The sequence below is a fragment of the Peromyscus eremicus genome, unplaced genomic scaffold (genome assembly GCF_949786415.1).
Source record: "Peromyscus eremicus unplaced genomic scaffold, PerEre_H2_v1 PerEre#2#chr22_unloc_1, whole genome shotgun sequence".
Taxonomy (NCBI): domain Eukaryota; kingdom Metazoa; phylum Chordata; class Mammalia; order Rodentia; family Cricetidae; genus Peromyscus; species Peromyscus eremicus.
In genome coordinates this window covers 5,200,384-5,220,978 of record NW_026734286.1, presented here as the reverse complement: position 1 = coordinate 5,220,978, position 20,595 = coordinate 5,200,384, and the positions used below count along the sequence as shown (strand labels likewise).

The 20,595-nt window shown below is 42.9% G+C and overlaps 1 protein-coding gene across 1 annotated transcript; it reads left to right on the top strand.

Annotated features, from left to right (window-relative positions):
- The first annotated feature begins 1,966 nt into the window (after positions 1 to 1,966).
- On the top strand, positions 1,967 to 20,230 carry LOC131900666 (excitatory amino acid transporter 4-like). The gene is made up of 4 exons (XM_059251978.1): positions 1,967 to 2,171; positions 3,769 to 3,906; positions 7,878 to 7,920; positions 19,597 to 20,230. The coding sequence occupies exons 1-4, from the start codon at positions 1,967 to 1,969 to the stop codon at positions 19,625 to 19,627; spliced, it is 417 nt and encodes a 138-aa protein (XP_059107961.1). The 3' UTR covers positions 19,628 to 20,230.
- The last annotated feature ends 365 nt before the right edge of the window (positions 20,231 to 20,595 follow it).

Here is a 20,595-nt window from a genome sequence, read left to right as displayed (position 1 = left end):
TTGAAGCTAGATGTGAGCTGATTGATTGACTTTCTGATATGAGGTCTTTCTACTCAACTCAGGCTGCCCTTGAACTCCTGCTTCTGCTGGCTCAGCCTCCTAAATGCCGAGATGATGTGTAGATGAAGTGCAGCTCTAGGCTTGACTCATTGAACACTTTACATCCAGTGTTGGTTTTATCTGAGGAGGTTGATTTGTGGATCTGCAGAGCCAGCTGCCTGGACTGTAGGAAAGAGACAAGTGTTCAGGCTCCTGACTGGTTTGGACTCCGTTGAATGCTCTTGGGATTCATAGGTGATTTCCATTTATCATTTGGTAACTAGGAACATGATGTCCCTGAGGAGAGGGAGAGACTGCTCATCTGTGCAGTCCTGTGTCTGTGAGTGTTCAGAGCAAGGTGAGAAGCAACACTGTGGCTTCAGAGGACCAGTTCATTTGGAGCAAAATCCTGAATGGGGCTTCACACTGAGAAGCAGTTGCAGGATACAGGGCATGGAAAGCCTAGTCAGGTGACCTGTCTTTTGGAAACAGGTGGAGAACTGAGACAGATACAGAGGGCAGCCATCTTAGAAGACAGCCATGTGGGTAGTGGCATGAAAACAATGCTGGAACAGTTCAAGGCTGCACGTGGTGGTGCATGCCTGCAATCCCAGCTACTTGGGAAGCTGAGGAGATCAGTACTGAGGACTGAACTTGGAGCCTTGAACATGGCAGGCAAGTACTCTACCACTGAGCTATATAGTCTGGCCCTCTTTAAAAGAGAATTTTATTTCAGTTTTGATTGTGTGTGTGTGTGTGTGTGTGTGTGTGTGTGTGTGTGTGTGTGTGTGTGTGTGTTTGTACATGTGAGTGCAGGTACCAATGAGGCCAGAAGGGGGCATAGCAGTTCTGAGCTGCCTGATGTGGGTGCTGGGAATGGAACCCTGGTCCTCTACAGAATCAATATGCACCCTCAATCACTGAGCCATCTCCCACCCCTTGCCCAGTAGCTCTCTCTTTAACTTTTTATTTTGAGACAAGGTCCTTCTAAGCTCCACGTGCTGGCCTTGAACTTGTAAACTGCCTTCCCCCACCATCCTCTAGAGAAGCTGATATTACAGGGCTGTCAAAGGCTGTGTCAAAAGCCACAGTTTCTAAGCTGTTTTGTAACTTCCAAGTGTTTGGCTGCTAAACAGATTGGCAGGTTTTATATTTACGTGCATTTTATTTAATTCATGGAAAACACATCATCCCATTTTGATTATCTTTTAAAAAGTAAGTCAATAAGGATAAATAAATACGGACACATGTAAAAAAGGGACACAAAGTCTGAGGTTTCACTCCAAAGGAGGGTCATGAACCTCAAGCTGGGACTACAATTGTCACCATTTCTTTCCCAGCGACCCCTCCCTTACAGCATTGCTGTCCTGGTCACACACAGGGAGCAGCCACATTAGTTGGGTGCCACTGTTTCCCAGGCACCGGCTGATTTTGTCCTTGTGAAAAGTCGACTATGGGCGTCTTCGGGCTGGACACCCAACTACTGTGGTTAGGGGGACTAGCCTAACGGTGCCCTTTCAAGAGCTCTTATGCAATGGAACTTCAGCAAAGGCCTGGCACTTTAGATTGAGAGCTGCAGCAGCAGCTCCCGTTGCTTGAGATGATCTCAGTGAAGGAGGCTGGAGGCAGAAAACCTGAAAGGTGTGCAGAATTTTGTGTGTGTGTGTGTGTGTGTGTGTGTGTGTTTTCTACCCTGTCTCTAACCACCCTCTCTGGTGTTTGGGTCCGAAGACCTTAACCTTTTGCTGCTGGTATAAAAACTGAATCCGATCCAGGGCAGGCTCTCAGTCTTCCCTGCAAGGTCATTCATGGGCATCGCCCCTCCCCTGACTTCTGAGCTGCAAGTGCCCGCCCCTCCACTTACCCACTCCTTTCCCAGACTCCTCCCTCACCAGACCTGGTCTCCTCTTTCCCTGGCAGAAACGCGATGAGCAGCCAAGGCAACAGTCTGTTCCTGAGGGAGAGCGGCCAGCGCCTGGGTGGCCTGGGCTGTCTGCAGGGCCTGCAGGACAGTCTGCAGCAGAGAGCACTGCGCACGCGCCTGCGTCTGCAGACCATGACCCGAGAGCACGTGTGGCGCTTTCTGTGCAGATATGCCTTCATCTTGCTCACAGTCAGCGCTGTGATCATTGGTGAGCTCTGCTTCTGGGAGGCGGGACTTCTATTAACTAACCCCTCCCCCCAACTCTGGTGCACTCATCTCACAAGTCCCCTAGCCCATCAGAGGACGCAGGTAGAGAGGGCACATACATATGCAAACACAGCTGTATGAACATGATGTGATGTCACATGTCTGGGTATGGGCATACACAAGTACACTGAACAGACATACACTTTATGACTACACACAGAGAAGGATAAATATATCTTACATATCTTAATTTAGAGGTGCAGTCAAATAAACTGTGCTAACGTTTATAAAAATATGCAGTTATCCATCATACCCTTGGGAGATTGGTTCTGGCAAACACTGCCCCATTTTATTTAAAAAACTTGATTGTCTATTGATTTGGGTATCTGGGAATTTGATTAACCACAAGCATTTGTTATCTGTGGATGCTCAAGTCCCTTAAATAAATTGGGGTATTGTGTGTATAGGATCTGTGGCTATCTTGCTCTCTAGGTTACCTGTAACACCCAAAGCAATGTAACTGCTAGGTAAATAGTTGTTATACTGTATTGTCTAGGGAATATTGATAAGAGAAAAAAAATCTCTACATGTTCAACAGACACAACTTAAATAATTATGTGTAGGTTGTATAAAATAATGGGTCCTCATGACATCTTCATATCTATATACAATATGTTTTGATCATATTCTTTTTCCGTCACCCCCTCTTACCTAGTCACCCTCTGCTGGTACCTTTCCTCTCCCCAAATAGCTTTTATCAGATAAATTTTTCCCCTAAAAATTTCTGTGTATGCTTGATTAATTAGACAGTGTGGATTCCAAGGATACCACGGCCAGCTGTGTTAGACTTTGTGAATACTTTCACACACTCATCTATGCATTTACATCTACATGCTTAGAAGCCCAATTGCATATGCACTTCCATATTTGAAAGTGATAACATAGAACTGGAGAGATGACTCAGTGGTTAAAAGCACTGGCTGTTCTTCCAGAGGTCCTGAGTTCAATTCCCACATAATGGCTCACAACCATCTGTAATGAGGTCTGGTACCTTCTTCTGGCCCACAGGAGAACACTGTGTGCATAATCTTAAAAAAAAAAAAAACAGTGGTAACACAGGCACAAGAGTCACACTTATAGACACACCCAAGAAATGCATGTACATATCTTTGTATATGAGCCTATGTGCATATGAATGTACACACACACCTATCCACACACAAATGCATACAATGTACATATATATCCGTGTGCACACAATTACATGAACACAGTCATTCACACAAATGCTCACCATGCACACACACATATATACCCACGCTCACACAAATGTACACATACTTACACACACATGCACATACATATCCATGTATACATCTTTTTACACATGCCCATTCATTCACAAATACCCACATCTGTATATACACAAGCACACACACACATACCCATGCACAAATGTACCCATGCACACACAAATCCACGTAATACCCATGTACACGAACGCACCTCACCCTACTATACTCTTTCAGAGATGGATGGACAGTGCTTGGGGCTGAGATTCATAGTTCATTCCATGAACCCTTCCTTTCTGGCTCTAGGGCTCAGCCTGGCATTCGCCTTGCGCCAATACCAGCTCTCCTACCGCCAGATCAAGTACTTCTCTTTTCCTGGTGAGCTGCTCATGAGGATGCTGCAGATGCTGGTGCTCCTCCTCATCGTCTCCAGCCTTGTCACAGGTGAGACCCCAAGCCATTGTGCATCTCCAGGACCCCTTCTGAGCCCACATTTGAGAAAAGAGCCACGGCTTCCCCACCCATGGGGGCCCTTTCCCAACACATCAACTCAAGCTGTGCCCAGGTCTTGTTTCTGTCTTGTTGTCACAGGATCCATGCGGCCCAATAACTTCCTTGTACTTGTTCTTGAAGGTAAAATCCCATCCTGACAGAGCTCTGGGGTATCCAGAGGGGAAAGAAAGGCTGTGGAGGGTCAGGGGAGGCAGCTGGGATATGGGGTAGATGATAGATGGAATGTGGGTGAACATGTAGGAGGTGAGTGGGATGGAGGTGCCAGGATGGAAGGTGGAGGAAGGGAAGGAGCTATGATGGGTTATGTAGCACCTTTTCTTCTAGATAGTAGTTGTTTTCACTTCAGGGCCATCGGATCTTCGTTTTATGGTTCAGTTCTGATGCTGGAGTAGAAGAGCGTCTATAGGCAATATGTCAGCAAGTGGGCATGGCTGATGCCCTGGTTTCATTTATGTTGTTACAATAAATACTTGACAAAAAGCAACTTAGGGGAGAAAGGGTTTATTTTAGCTCACAGTTCCAGGTTAGAGTCCACCAGTCAGGGAAGTCAACATAGAAACTTGAAGCAGTTCATCATAACCCACCCACAACCAAGAGCAGAGAGAAAATAAATGGACACATGCTTGTTTGTATAGTTCCAACTCTACACGTATACAGTCCAGAATCCCTTGCCTAGGGAATGGTGCAACACACAATGATTGGCCTTCCTCCTTCAATCAGTGTAATCTGGACCTCACCCCCTAGTCATGCCACAGGTCCACCTGATCTATAAAATTCCCCATTGAGTCTCCCTTCCTAGTGGTACTACATCGTGTTGAGTTAACAATTGAAACTACTCATCAGAGTTGTGTTTCAATAAAACTTTACAAAAGCAAATAGTGCACCAGATTTAGGCCATAGGTGATGTTTAGCAACCCTTGGGTTTAGGGACGAAATAATGATCAAGGCTGGTTTCTTAGGTTAGGCTTCTTAGAAGCCAAGCCTGACATGTAGATCTGGTCACAAGAGACTCACTGACGGAGAAACCCACGAGGAAGTGAGGGAAGAAGGACAGGATGGGGAAGGAAGCTAAGCAAAGGCATGTGTTCAGAAGAAGGCTGGTGTCTCAGTGTGCTCCCACAGGGCAGGGGCTCTGAAGTGTGAGCAACATCATGGAGGTGTCCCTGACCACCACCTCTGTCTTCATCTGAATCCCTGCACCAGCCAATCATTGACTGCTGCTGGACTCTGGGGACTTTCTGGAGGAGGCCTATCTCAAACTCATAGCAGCTGGACGGTTGCATTGGCCTGGTAGGGGACATATAGGTACAGCATGAACAGTATCCAGGCAAAATGTAGAAAGGGTGGGTTTGAGGGAGGTGACAGTTGTGGTGGACCCTGGGATGAAGACTTCAATGACTGTGATATTTATGGTGCATAGGGGGAGGGTTGGGTGGAAGTTGAAAGGTTGACTTGGAGTAAAGCGGAGGTACTGTGATTGGTGGGGTTATTTGGAGTAATAAAATTGAGTGGTATGTGATCATGTGTGTATGTGCTTCCCCACAACATATCTATGGTAGTGAGCGAACTGGTTTTGAGTCAGGTCCAGGGTGCTGGCCCAGTTACTCATTTCTTGAGCAATATTTTCATTTAAAAATTTGTTTTTAGCTTGAGAATCAAAAACTGAATCATCCCTGGGTTGAACCACCAGGGGATTGGTTTCAAGATCCCTACAGACACCAAAACCTGAGGATGCTGAAGCCCTTTCTGTAAAATGATGTAGTGTTTGCAGATGACCTATGCCTCTCCTCTCTTGTACTTCAGATCATCTCTAGGTGGTGAGGGTATACTCTGTACACTATACAACTTTATTTCAAAGTGAAACAAAACTTTTATTTACTTTTATATACTTATTTTGTTATTATTATTTAATCATGTGTCTATGTGGGTCTGTACACATGAATGCGTGTGCCCATGGAGGCCAGAAGGGGGCATCAGATACCCTGGAGCTGGAGTTACAAGTGGTTGTGAGCCACAGAATATTTGTGTTGCTACTGGAATTTGAGTTCCCAGTATGAGCAGTATGTGTTCTTAACACTGAGTAATCTTACCAGCTCCCTTTATTCACTTTAAAAACTATAATCAAATTATATTTTGCCTGATAATATATTTATTCCTGATAGCATAAAAGTGGTTGTGATAACTCTCAGCATTAGAAGGTGAACCACGTTTTTTGTGGACATCTTCAGTTAACGGATGTGCAATGATTTTGAGCTGATGGTATGGAATGGGTGGAACAGAAGGAGGGAAAAAGGAGTGGGTGCTGTTGCAGGGATTGCATTATCTCTCTTCTAGGTATGGCATCCCTGGACAACAAGGCAACAGGGCGGATGGGAATGCGGGCAGCTGTGTACTACATGGTGACCACAGTCATTGCGGTTTTCATTGGGATCCTAATGGTCACCATCATCCATCCTGGGAAAGGCTCCAAGGAGGGGCTGCACCGTGAGGGCTGAATTAAGACTGTACCAACAGCTGATGCTTTCATGGACCTGGTCAGGTGACATTCTCATTTTGTTGGGACTTCCGGATATGCATGCAACAATTCTTTCTGCTACAGAGAAAGGTGGATCTAGTTTGGAAAAGGAAGCAACTATTGGTTGCCATTTCTGCCCTGGATCCTTGCATATCCTTAAGAAAGCTAAGTCTAGGTCTGATCTTTGAGCTCTGAGGCTGGAGAGGACAGTGTTGTAGTATCCCAGGACCGAGGAAGAGGAGCTGCTGCTGTTCAGTAGGTGTTCATAACCTCTTTGGTGAGCAAATGATTCTTAGTCCAATGAGACTTTGCCTGTCAGAAGTAATGTCAAAGCCAACCATACTGTTCCCATGGTACTGACTTGGCACCGGAAGAGTTTAGGAACTCTTATGGTGTTTTCTGCTGCTATTATACACTAGCTGAGGTCCAATGAGATGGCTTAGTGGGTAAAGGTATTTGCTGCCAAGCCTGACCACCTGAGTTCGATCCTCTGGACCCACCTGGTGGAAGGAGAGAACAGAGTCCTGCAAGTTGTCCTCCCAACTCCATATACATGCTGTGTCATGTGTACACACACACACACACACACACACACACACACACACACCCCTAAATAAATGTAATAAAATTTAGGGCCAGTGAAATGATTTAGTGGGTAAAGGCACTTGTCACCAGGCCTGACAACCTGACGGGATCCACGTGGTGGAATGAGAGAACCAACTCCTACAAGTTGTCTACCTTTTACCTGTACACCGTGGCACTGTGCCTCCCAATAAATGTATTAAAAATTAAATAAAAAGTATACTTGAAACTGAGTTAGTTGTAAAATGAAATCAAAACCAAAGAACCAAAAGACAAAGGTTTATTTAGCTCATGTTCAGGGATCTAGGCTGTCCAACAACTTGGCACCAGCATCTAGTGAGGACCTTCTAGCTGCATCCTAACACGGCAGAGAGCACATGATGGTTATCCAGAGCAAGCATATCAAGATCAAGGCCACTTCCTATTACTCTGTGAACTTCTTTAGTCCAAGGCTCCACCATCACCTTTATGGCAATCAGATTCTATGATTTTGGGAGGGGCCTAACTATAGTCAATCCATGGTAAGTTATATCTGCACCTCTGAGCAGCTCTATGGGTCTGCATGATCTCCTCTGGCCTCTGGTTACCTCGTGTGGAAACTAGAGATATTTACAGTGTTTACTTCTAGGGTCATTGCAGGGTTTATGTCAGATGATGTAGGGTAGGTACTTTACTCTACACTCGGCCCACACCATGCATTTCTATATTGCCTGCTGCTGCTGTTGTCATGGCTATCAGTGCAGTAATGACCTTTGGCTCACTCCCAGACTCTAACCACTTTCCCTTCTCTGATGTTTTTGTGAAGAAATATGTTTCCACCTAACCTTGTGGAGGCCTGCTTCAAACAGGTTTGGAGAAGCACATGGTTTAATCAAGGAGGGATGGAGGATGGGGGGAGCTTGCTTCCCAAGGAGAAGGGTGGGAAGAAGGGCCTGAGTGGGGGGACCTTGGGGAGGATTCTGGGAGAATGTGTGTGCTGCCCATGGCTATGATGGTGAGGCAAAGGGTTGCCAGGTTATGGAACTCATGGAGGCTGGGACGCTGGGGTCGGGGTTCTGAGACTTCTGATCACAGATGTGCTAAAATCTGTCTGAGCATCAGCTTGGGGCTGATAGTAGACGAGCAGCCACAGGCAACATGTGAAGAGGACTTACACTTTCCTCTAAAACTTTATTTACAGAAGCAAGTAGTGGACTGGATTTGGCCAGCAGGGGGCGTATAGCAACCCCTTTATTGAAGGCCAGACATAAAGATGCAGACTATCTATCCATTTTTCTGTGCTTGGTTTTTAACACCCTCACTATTTGGTTACTCATTTCTTTTCCTTGGTGAAGAGGATGAAACCCAGGACTTGTTTATATTAGGCAAATGTCAGTTACTAATTTCTTTTTTATTATTATCATCATTATTATTATTTTCAGTGTGTGTGTGTGTGTGTGTGTGTGTGTGTGTGTGTGTGTGTGTCCTTTATTTGGGGTTTACAGGCTTTGAACACTCTTTGTCACTGGAATTAACCTCTTTACTGCACAGCGAGGTTGGCAATGAAGCAGTTTCCCACAGGATCGGTTTCTGGATCATAGGATCACCAACCATTGATTCCTAAGACCGCATTTATAACTCCATGCTCCCTCAGTGGATTCTGTATTTCTTTACAAATCAAAGATGGACATTGAATTAAGAATTACTTTCCTGCACCTAGGTGAACCTCAAAGGCTTTGCGAAAACACAAACAAACAGTGAAATAGCTTTTTTCCTATTGCTATGACAATAATTAGGACTAGATAATATATAAAGTAAGCGAGTTTGTATAAACTACTGGTTCTGGAAGTGGGAGTCTCACGCCAGGCAGTTCCATCTAATTAGATGAGAGTTTTGTGCTGGTTCATAACATGATAGAAGCCAGGAGGGGGGAGAGTGCACGCACAAGGGCCTCAAACGTGAAAACCAGCCCACAAGGAAGGCATGATTCTATTTGTGACTTTCTACCTTCATCGCTGAAACAGCTTTCACCAGGCTCCATTCCCCAGTACAGCTTCACCGAGAAGTCAGGGTTCCAACAAGAACATTTTGGGAGACATTATCAAGTCACTCACAGAAAAACATGATTTCGGTTAAAGTCTGTGTCTTCTTTGTCCAAGAAAGACAAAATTGACTTTTTTTTCTAAGTTAGATGAAACCTAACTTGAACATTTTTTTTTCCCAATAGGGGAAAGAAATCCAAGTACAGGTATTGTTTTCAATGCTTTATATTTCTAAGTTTAATTTGTAAAAAAAGATTTATTTTTATTTTAAGTGTGAGAGTGTTTTCCCTGTGCACCATACGTGTGCAGTGCCTGTGGAAGCCAGAAGGGTACCAGGTACTCTGGGCCTAGAGTTACAGATGGTTTTGAGCTGCCATGTGGGTACCAGAATGTGAACCTGAGTCCTCTGGAAGAGCAGACAGTGCTCTGAGCTTTTGAGCCATCTCTCCAGCTACTATTTTTTTAAAGGTTTATAAACAGTTTATTCTTCAAGAATTTTGTATATTTACTCAATATATTTGAACATAACCACTCTCTACTCCCCTTCCAATCCTTCCCAGAACTACCCCTACAAAACTTCATGTCCTCTTTTCATAGCCCACTCTGTCCAATCAATGCTATCCTTGGATGCATTAATTTAGGACGTTCGACTGGATCATAGGCAACCTACCAGGTGCCAATTTCCTGAAAAACGTCAACTCCCCATGTCAGCAGCCTTCAGATGCTAGGCTTTTCAGCTAGGGATGAGGCCACGAGGCTGTCTTCCATATATCCTGGAATTTTGACTGGATTGATGTTGTACAGGTATTGTGCAAGCAACCACAATGTCTTTCAGCCATTTGAGATACTTCTATTGAGAATCTCTGTTTAACTCTGTAGCCCATTTTTAAATTAGATCATTTGATATTTTGCTGTCTAGTTTCTTGAGTTCTTTATATATTTTGGAGATCAGCCCTCTGTCAGATGTGGGGTTGGTAAAGATCTTTTCCCATCCTGTAGGCTGCCCTTTGTCTTATTGTCTATGTCCTTTGTCTTACAGAAGCTTCTCAGTTTCAGGAAGTCCCATTTATTAATTGTTGCTCTCAGTGTCTGTGCTACTGGTTTTGTATTTAGGAAGTTGTCTGTAGCAGAATCTTAAAGGGTCTTATTAATAAAAAACAAACCTGAGGCCACTTATTGGGATGAATGCTGGAAGACCAGAGAAGCAGAATAAACCACAGCTACCTCACCTGCAGCAGAATAAACCACAGCTACCTCACCTCGCCAGTTTCTCAGCTGATCCTGTTTCCTCAGACTGGAAGTCTCTCAGTCCTCATCGCGAATGAATCTCAGCTGAACTGCTGCTAGAAGCCTAAAAGCTTAACCAGCCAAATGCTTCTAGTTTCTGGTCCTCACACCTTATATATCTTTCTGTTTTCTGCCATCACTCCCTAGGATTGAAGGTGTGTATCACCATGCCTGGCTGTTTCCAATGTGGCCTTGAACTCACAGAAATCCAGAGGGATTTCTGCTCTGGGATGTTCTGTATGGCAAATGTGTTGCTCTGATTGGTCAATTAAAATAAAACACTGATTGGCCAGTGGCTAGGCAGGAAGTATAGGCAGGACTAACAGAGAGGAGAAAAGAAAGAACAGGAAGGCAGAAAGAGACACTGCCAGCTGCCACGATGAGAAACAGCATGTGAAGATGCCGGTAAGCCACGAGCCACGTGGCAAGGTATAGATTTATGGAAATGGATTAATTTAAGCTATAAGAACAGTTAGCAAGAAGCCTGCCATGGCCATACAGTTTGTAAGCAATCTAAGTCTCTGTGTTTACTTGGTTGGGTCTGACGGCTGTGGAACTGGTGGGTGACAAAGATTTGTCCTGACTGTGGGCAAAGCAGGAAAACTCTAACTACAGATTTCTGCCTCTGGAATGTTAGGATTAAAGGCATGTGCTACCACTGCCTATCCTCTATGTTTAATATTGTGCCTGTCCTGTTCTCTGACCCCAGATAAATTTATTAGCATGCACAATATTTTGGGGAACACAATACCACAGTTGTCTCCAGTGCCAATGCATTCAAGGTTACTTCCCACTTTCTCTTCTATCAGGTTCAGAGTAAATGGATTTATGTTGAGGTCTTTGATCTACTTGGACTTGAATTTTGTGCATGGTGACAGATATGGATCTATTTATAATATTCTACATGTTGACATCCGGTTATGCCAGAACTATTTGTTGAAGATGCTTTTTTTTTTCATTGTACAGTTTTGGCTTCTTTGTCAAAACTCAGGTGTTCATACGTGTGCGGATTAATGTCAAGGTCTTCAATTTGATACCATTGGTCCACATGTCAGGGTTTTTTTTTTTTTTTGCCAGTACCAAGCTATTTTTATTACTGTAGCTCTATAGTAGAGCTTGAAGTCAGGAATCGTGATGCCTCCAGAGGTTGGTGTATTATACAGGATTCTTTTAGCTATCCTGGATTTTTTTGTTTTTCCATGTGAAGTTGAGTATTGTTCTTTCTAACACAAGTGAAGAATTGTGTTATGATTTTGATGGGAATTGCATTGAATCTGTAGATTGCTTTTGATAAAATTGTCATTTTTACCATGTTGATCTTCCCTTTCTAAGACTTCCTCTTGATGGATTTTTCCTGTTATAAATATGAAATGCCCTTCTTCATCTCTTTTGATTGATTTTAGTTTGAAGTCTATTTTGTTAGATATTAGGATAGCTACACAAGCTTGTTTCTTAGGTCCATTTGATTGGAAAGTTTTTTCCCAACCTTTTACTATGAGGTAATGTCTGTCTTTGAGGTTGAGGTATGTTCCTTGCATGCAGCAGAAGGATGGATCCTGTTTTTGTATCCATTCTGTGAGCCTGTGTCTTTTTATAGGCGAATTGAGTCCATTGATATTAATGGATATTAGTGACTAGTGTTTGTTAATTGTGTTATTTTTGGTGGTAGTGTGTGTGTGTGTGTGTGTGTGTGTGTGTGTGTGTGTGTGTATTTCCCTTCTTTGGCATTTGTTGATGTGAGGTTATCTGTTGCCTGTGTTTTGGTGGTTGCAGCTAGCTTCCTTGGGTTGGAGTTTTCCTTCTAGTACTTTCTGTAGGGCTGGATTTGTGGATATGTAATGTTTAAATCTGGTTTTGTCATGAAATATCTTGTTTTCTCCATCTAAAATGATTGAAAGCTTTGCTGCATATAGTAGTCTGGGCTGGCATCCATGGTTTCTTAGTGTCTGCAGAACGTCTGTCCAGGACCTTCTGGCATTCATAGTTTCCATTGAGAAATCAGATGATATTCTGATGGGTCTGCCTTTATATGTTACTTGACCCTTTTCCTTTACTGCTCTTAATATTCTTTCTTTATTCTGTATGTTTAGTGTTTTGACTATTATGTGATGAGAGGATTTTTTTGTGTGTGTGGTCCAGTCTATTTGATGTTTCGTATGCTTCTTGTACCTTCATAGGTATGTCTTTCTTTAGGTTGGGAAAGTTTTCCTCTATAATTTTGTTGAATATATTTTCTGTACCTTTGAACTGGAATTCTTCTCTGAATCTAGCCCTATTATTCTTAGCTTTGGTCTTTTTGTGGTTTCCCAGATTTCCTGCATGTTTTGTGTTAAAATTTTGCTGTATTTAACATTTTCTTTGACCAATGAATCTATCTTGTCTATTGTATCCTCAATACCTGAGATTCTCTTTTCTATTTCTTGTATTCTGTTGGTTATACTTGTCACTGTAGTTTCTGTTCATTTACTCATATTTTCCTTTCCCTGAATTCTCTTAGTTTGTGCTTTCTTTATTGCTTCTATTTCAATTTTTATGTCTTGAACTTTTTCCTTCACCTATTTGATTGTTTTTTCTTGAGTTTCTTGACCTTCTTTAAGGGATTCCTTGATTTCCTTCAATTTTTTTGTGTCTTTTCCTCCATTTCTTTAAGTGAATTTTTCATTTCCTTTTTAAGTCTTCTATCATCTTTATAAAGTTGTTTTTAAGGTTGTTTTCTTCTGGGTCATCTGCTTTGGCATGTTCAGATCTTGTTGTCATAGCATCACTAGGTTCTGGTGGTACTGTGTTGTCTTTATGTTGTTTAATGTGTTCTTGCACTGCCTTCTACCCATTTCTTCCTTTAATAAGAACAGGTGGGGCTCCAGGTCACTCTTCTTCCAATTGGTCCAGGTGGGCCTCTGGCTCCTGTGGTTGTTCTTCTTCCCAAGTGGTCCAGGAGGGGGCTTGTAGCTCTGGTGGTCACTGTTCCCAATTAGTGCAGGTTGGGCTTGTGGCTTAGGTGGTCACTGTTCCCAATTGGTTCAGGGTAAGCATATACCTTTGGTGGTCATTGGTGTGGCAGGGGATGGTTGGCTTGGCGGGGGGTGGGGGGGGGAAGGCAGCTGCCCAGTCGCTGGTGCTCCAATGCCTAGGGGGAGGGGCACAGAATGTGCCTTCAGGGCCTAGGGTCTAGAGAACTGGTCTGACTAGTCCAGAGATAGGGACTTGCCTGATCCCAATTGGTGCAGGGTAGGTTTGTGGCTCCAGTGGTTAGTGGTGTCACAGAGGTTGGTTGGTTTGGCAGCAGGGGTCGGTCGGGGAAGAATCTGCTACACAGTCTCTGGGGCTACACTGGCTGGGGGCTGGAGGGTAGGGAGGGCCACGGAATGTGCCCCCAGGGCCTAGGGGCTATAGAACTGGTCTCCCTGGTCTGGAGATGGAGGCTTACCTGTTCCCAATCGGTGCAGTGTGGGTGTATGTCTCCAGTGGTCACTGGTGCCACAGGAGATAGTGGCTTGGCAAGGGAGTGAGAAAACAGGCAGCTGCCCCATTCCTGGGGCTCCGATGGCTGCAGCAAAGGGTTTACCAAGACGCCCTCAAATATTACGAGCTATTTCCAATCCTATTGGTTATTCTCCACAACCTGATAATAAGATCCTATTGGTAAAGAAAATGGGTACTTAATAGCCTTGGGCATGGAGAAATCTAGCTGGTGCCCAACAAGAAGCTTCACCCCTACTGACTACTATTCATGGTACCAAGCATCTCACATTGAGGCTCAGGGATGTATGATAAAGTGGATATGGGAAGAGCATAAGAGCCAAAAGTGGTGGATGACTCCAAGCAAAAGGTGTTTTCCAGCCACGAGGCTGATGCAGATATAAAGCCATAATAACAGCGAAAGCAGGTACAAGAAGTGCACAACTTCAAAGCACACAAAATTTCACCTGAGAGAAGGGGAAGTAGACTCAACAATCCTATCTGTAATGCAGATGGTATTTGTGGTTGATATCTGCTGAGAGAGAAAAATTCTGTTTTCTCTAAGGGCGTGACATTGTACATAGCAAACATTCTCCAGGCAGACCTCATGCTCAGTGGTCGCCATGCTTTTGTGTGCTTTTTTTGTTTTGGTTTGGTGTGTTTCTTTCTTTCTTTTCTTTTTTCACCTTTTGATTACTTAAGACAAAGAACATGAAGTTGAATGGATAGAAGTATCTGGGAGGAATTTGGGGAGGTGAAAGACTATGAACAAAATACATTCAATGAAAAAATTAATAAATTTTAAAAATTCTTTATAAATTAAAATTAATCAAAACCCTTATCTTGCTTGTTACTAATGTACACACAGTGTATAGGCTTAGCAGTAGAAGGACATGTCTGTAAGGCCAACACTAACAAGGTATGTAGTTGGAGTTTTCCCTTTGGGCCCCGCCAAGTCCCGGCAGTCCCTTAGCCCACTTATAAAATAAACATACAGACACTTATATTATTTAAACTGCTTGGCCATTAGCTCAGGCCTATCATTGTCTAGCTCTTACTCTTATATTTAGTCCATTTCTATTAATCTATACTTTGCCACGTGGCTCGTGGCTTACTGGTACCTTACATCTTCCTTGTCCTGGTGGCGGCTCGCAGGTCTCTCTCTCTGTCTTCCTGTTCCCTCAATTCTCCTCTCTGTTAGTCCCACATATACTTCTTGTCTGGCTACTGGCCCATCAGTGTTTTATTTATACAGAGCGATATCCACAGCAAAGGTCGTCACAGAAACATCAGGAATCAAAGCTAGAATTGACTTGGCAGGAAGCATGGCAGCATTCAAGTAGACATAGTGCTGGAGAAAGAGCTGAGAGTTCTACATTTAGATAGGCAGGAAGCAGGAAGAGAGAGATACTGGGTCTGGCTTGAGCATTGGAAATCTCAAATCCCAGTGACATACTTCCTCCAACAAGACCACACATCCTAATAGAGCCACACCCTATGACCTTATGGGGGCCATTTTTATTCAAACCACCTCATTCCACTCTCTGGCCCCATAGACTTGTAGCCATATCAGAACACAAAACTGCATTTAGTCCAGCTTCAAAAGTCCCCATCCATAGTCTGTCACAATCTCAAATCTGTGTAAAAGTTCAAAGTTCAAAGTCTGTTCTGAGACACATGTCAATCTCTTAACTGTAACCACCTATAAAATCAAAATGAAAAAGCAGATCACATACTTCGAACATACAAAAGCACAGGATATATTTTACCATTTCAAAAGAGTGTAAAAGAAAGTATACTGAGGAGATACTGTACTAAAGCAATACTAAACACCAGCTAGCCAACTCCAAACTCTGTATCTCCAAGTCTGATGTCAAAATGCTTTTCAGATCACCAACTACTTGAAGCTTTGCTGACTGCAACACATTTGTTTCTCTTGGGCTGTTGCCACTCCCTGTTAGCAGCTTTACTTCACAGGTATCTCATGACTCTGCCATTTCTAACTTTTTGGGTTCTCCAAGGCAATCCAGGCTTCACCTCCACAGCTTTACACAATGGCCTCTCTGGGCCTCCATGCAGGAGCACCCCAGATATATGCCAGTGGCTTTCTTTGGCCATGGTGAATAATTCCAAACTCCTTCCTTCTACCCTTGACAGAACCATGTGGTCCAAGTTGTCAAGTTATGCTGCTTGCTACTGCTGGATCATGGCCCCCTTGTTCTATTACATTGTCACCAGCTTTCTCTTTTCAATGGTTTCCTTCATTGCCTAAGCTTGCCTGTCTTGAAACTTGCTCCATAGACCAGGGTGCTTCATACTCAGAGATCCATCTGTCTTTGCCTTCTGAGTACTGGGATTAAAGGTATGTATAGCCATACTTGGCACTAAGTTTTTCTTTAATTCCTTTTCACTTTTCTTTAATTCCTATTCATAAGTTGTAGTTTAGCTAGGTAAGGTCTTACTTTGAAATCACCACTCCCTTTATTCCACTTAGCATCAGTTTTTTATTTAATCTGTTTACTCTGCCTGGTTCTCCTTTTCTACTCAAACATTTTGTATTTTTCCTTGCTCAGTTTGCTCCTTTTCAATATAGAGCTACATAAACATGGCCTCTGTGGCAGGGTCCTGTGCTGTTATTCCCTTTGGGGGAGAGGGGCAAGTAGGCGCAGAGTCAAACCCACACAGACTCTGGGAGAACGTTGAAACAACAAGCTCAGTTTATTCAGGAAGAGTCAAGCCTTATATACCCTCCATCCCACCCTGGGAGGAGGCCCGATGAATATGCATCTGGTGGTGTGACATGGCTGCCTCTCATTGGTCCAGGTCATCTCCAGATCATATCTCAGCTGCTGTTGCTAAGGCTGTTAGACAGACCCAGGCTGTCTCTCAGAAAGTATCTTTTTTACTTGTTTGGGCTGGCTAGCCCTCAAGCCTTTTAGGGATGAGTCATCCCACAGGCCACTAATAATTCAACAACATAGTCAATACTAGGCTGTGTTGTGGAATATTCCTTTACCCTGTGTGAAGATGTGTCACTGTAATTGGTTTAATAAAAAGCTAAACAGTTAATAGCTGGGGAGGAGGTAGAGCAGGGACCAAGAGATTCAGGGAAGAAGAAAGGCAGGGTTACTAGCCAGATTCAGAGAAAGCAAGACATGCAGGAGGAGAGGTAAAAGCCATGAGTCATGTGGCAACACATAGATGAATAGAAATAGGTTAAATTAAGCTATAGGCCAAGATTTCATAATTAATAATAAGTTTTCATGCTGTTTTTTTTGTGAGTTGGTGGCCCAAAGAAAATCTATCAGAATCATGCACCAGACAGATGGGGGAAGACAGGGAGCATGAAGTAGAAAATGCAAACCTGAACTCGCTCTTGGTTGAAGGACTCCAAGTAGAAGTGCTTTTATTTCTTTCCTTGATGCAGCCCTGATGCAGTATTGTGACTCTGAGTTAATGACTGATGTGTTGAGTCTACACAATAGGCTCTCTATTATTGGTTTGTTAAAACGACATGGCATCAAGCTGCCTTCTAAATACTCAGGCTTGTACCTGTCCATTAGGGCAACTATCATCCCTCATCAGAGACATTTATTTATGTAGTGGGCTGTGGTGAATGCACAGACTCACACCTGGTCAAACTTTAGAGAATGCATAACTATGAAGTGCTCAGACCTCAACAGGATGTCTGAATCACACCCTCCAAGGCTCAGGAACTACTTTGGAAGAGGGAGGCAGAGATTGTAGATGATTTCTGTGAAAGGGTGTCCAGGACACCTTCATACACAGTGAGAAACTCATAAGCCCCACCCCTCAGTGAGGGATTTTGTGCAGTTAATGTGTGCTGGGGAATGGGGTGTCATAAAATTTATTGTATAATATTAGAGGGATCAGTCTTAATATTATATATCCCAGGGGCTCAGGAGAGAGAACTATGAATGGCAAGGATTATTTTTGAAAATAGAATCTCAGCAAACAGAGTTCTTAGTCCAGTCATTTATTCTTCCAAATCTTCTCCTTCATCCTCCTGTGCCCTGGGAGTCCCAGTATATATACACTTACAAGCAGTAATCTTTTGGCACTGCAAAGCCAGGCTTCCAGGATCAAATGGAGGGGTGATAAGAATCACATAGAGGGGCAGTAATTGTTAATAATCATTTGCAACCCAAAAGGAAAGTGACTAATGGGGAAATGAATTAACTAAAGGCTAAATTTAGGTAACGTCTAAGAAGAGGGATTTAATGTGCTCAACTATAATCTTAAATGTGATTGGTAGAAAATATTAAGAATCTATAAGTTGCTAGGACAATGGGAGAAAATAAAACTGTCTTCTTTTTTCCTGTGGCTCCTATCTGTCCAAGCTATCTGCCGTTTTTCTGCAGGGTGGGGAAAAGTGTGCTTGGTTGCTAGGCAACCTGTGATTCCCCTGGTGATAGTTAAAGGGAGATGTGGAATTAGAGGTGAGATTTAGGAAAGGAGGAAGTTAAGCTTAATTGGCACATCCGCCAGGCCTTCTCAAATGGGTAGTCTGGATGCTTAAGTCTGTTCTTAGAGAGTACAGAGTTATCTCTGATAAGGTACTTTCCTCCATCTGGGGATGGACCTGGCCAGATGCTACCAGTGATGATAATTACAGGGAGGCTTGAACTGGGGTTCTGGCTGTGCATAGCTGTCAGTGCATGAGGTTATCTAAATATTCCTTTAGTAAAGGGGAAATGGTGCCCAATAAATGATTGAAAAGCTACGATAGCACACAAGAAACTCATAACAGGAAATGGCTGATAATCAAAAGCCAAATATTAGCATGGCTCATTGATCCTCAGCTTGACCTCTGTAAGGCCCTTGGCTTCTTCCAGGTATTACCTTTGTCATCATCAGCTGAAATCCTACTTTGTATATTTTTGCAGCTTGTAGCATCAAACTAAAGGAAAAGGAAATGCAGATTAGCAACCACACTTGAACTCTATGGATGTTAAGGACAATATGGCACTTTGGGGGTGATTTTACTTGTGTTTGAGCAGATTGAATATGTAAATCTCAACAAGGCTGATTTGTGACTTGGAAAATCCACTAAAATTCAATGAAACCTGTTACGTCCAAAGAAAACTCCAGTTCCCAAAACTCCAAGGGCAGGCCCAGATATCCGGAAATGGGCTCAACTGGACTTTAGGAGGATTTCTGGAAGGTAGATAGAAGTCAACATTCCTCAAAAACTTGTGAAGCTCTACCCAAAGGTGTCATTTCTCTTATGACTGGCAGTAGAGAAAATGGCTGCCTGTGGTGCGTATTACCATAATGAGGCACATGGTAGCCTCCAGGCTCCTCCAGTGTCACAAGTACTTGTCTTCATGTTCCTCTCCTTCTCTCTCTCTGTCTCCTCCTCTGTCTCTTTCTCTCTCTCTGCCTCTCTGAACTGTTTCTGCTTCTATCATTAGCCAGGTCCAGTTGGCTGACTATGTTCAGCCAACATCTCCTTCTGCTTTCGACATTCCAGATGACTCTATCTGTTCTATCTCTAGTATCTATAATAAAAATCCTTCCCCTTAAACATATCACTGAGCGGTCAGGTGATCAGTTTGTACAATACCAAGAAATAGCTTAAAATATTTGCATAATGCATTTTAATGGGAAAATATTTCATACATATACAGAATTCTATATATCCTGTGTCTTCTTTCAGAAAATATTTAAGTTAACAATGTCTACTTTTTATAAATTCTTCTTGACAGATTGTCACTTGTTGTGTTCTTCTTTCAGAGAATTAATAATCAGCTTCAGCAGCAACTAAAAAGAAAAGAAGAGACTATCAGTTGCATCATCAAGAACATCACTGGTGACATCGTCAGGATCAGCAGTAGCAGTGGCATCATCAGTAGAATCTTATGTAGTGACATTAGTATCATTGTGTTTGAGAAGGTGTAAGAATGTGGAGCCTCATTTTGTTGGTTCTGTTTTCAGACGTTGCTTCTTCTGGAGTGTTTGTTTCCAAGAAGATGCTATACTCGTAAGTCACAGTGTATGCATACAGAAAAATAGAAACTAATGTTTAACAGTTATATTTCTCTGCTTAACCATTCAGAAAACACAAGGTTCACATTAGGAGTGAAAGTAATTCCCTCATTCCAGAATAGGAATTAATTGTGAACCTACCAGCTTTACTTGGGCACTTTTGTTGGACTAAACTGTTATTTTTATGTGATATATTTTCAACATTACTGGAAAAAAATGAATCAATTCTTTTCTGGTGCTAGAAAATGCCTAAAAGTTCTATATAAAGCATGAAATTTTTTAGTCATATATACTAGTGCCAAAAAGAATTAGATTTCTAGTACAAAAATCTTCATCTATTTTAAACTGTGAGACCAAAATGAGCCATCTTAGAAATAAAACCAAAATGCTTTCACCCTAAAATTAAGGCCTAAGATTTTTCCTTTTGGGAATAGGCCATTAGTTACTGAAACCAGTCAGTTCAGTTTCCAGAAACCAGGAAGTGTAAAAGTGCAGAGTCACAAGATAGTCACGAGGTAATGCCTGCCAGACTATGGAATGTCCTCTCCCTGGTTTCCAGGGTAACTGACCATAAAAATGCCTCCACCTGAGGGCAGCCAATGAGAAATGGTGGCGGGCAACCACTCCCTTAGAAGTAATTTCTAGAAGCCCCTAGAAGCGAGCCAATCAGAATTGTACCCGTACTAGCATCCCTAAACGATGTAACCTTGTGATTTTTCCCTTTAAAAACTGAGCTTGCAGATAGGT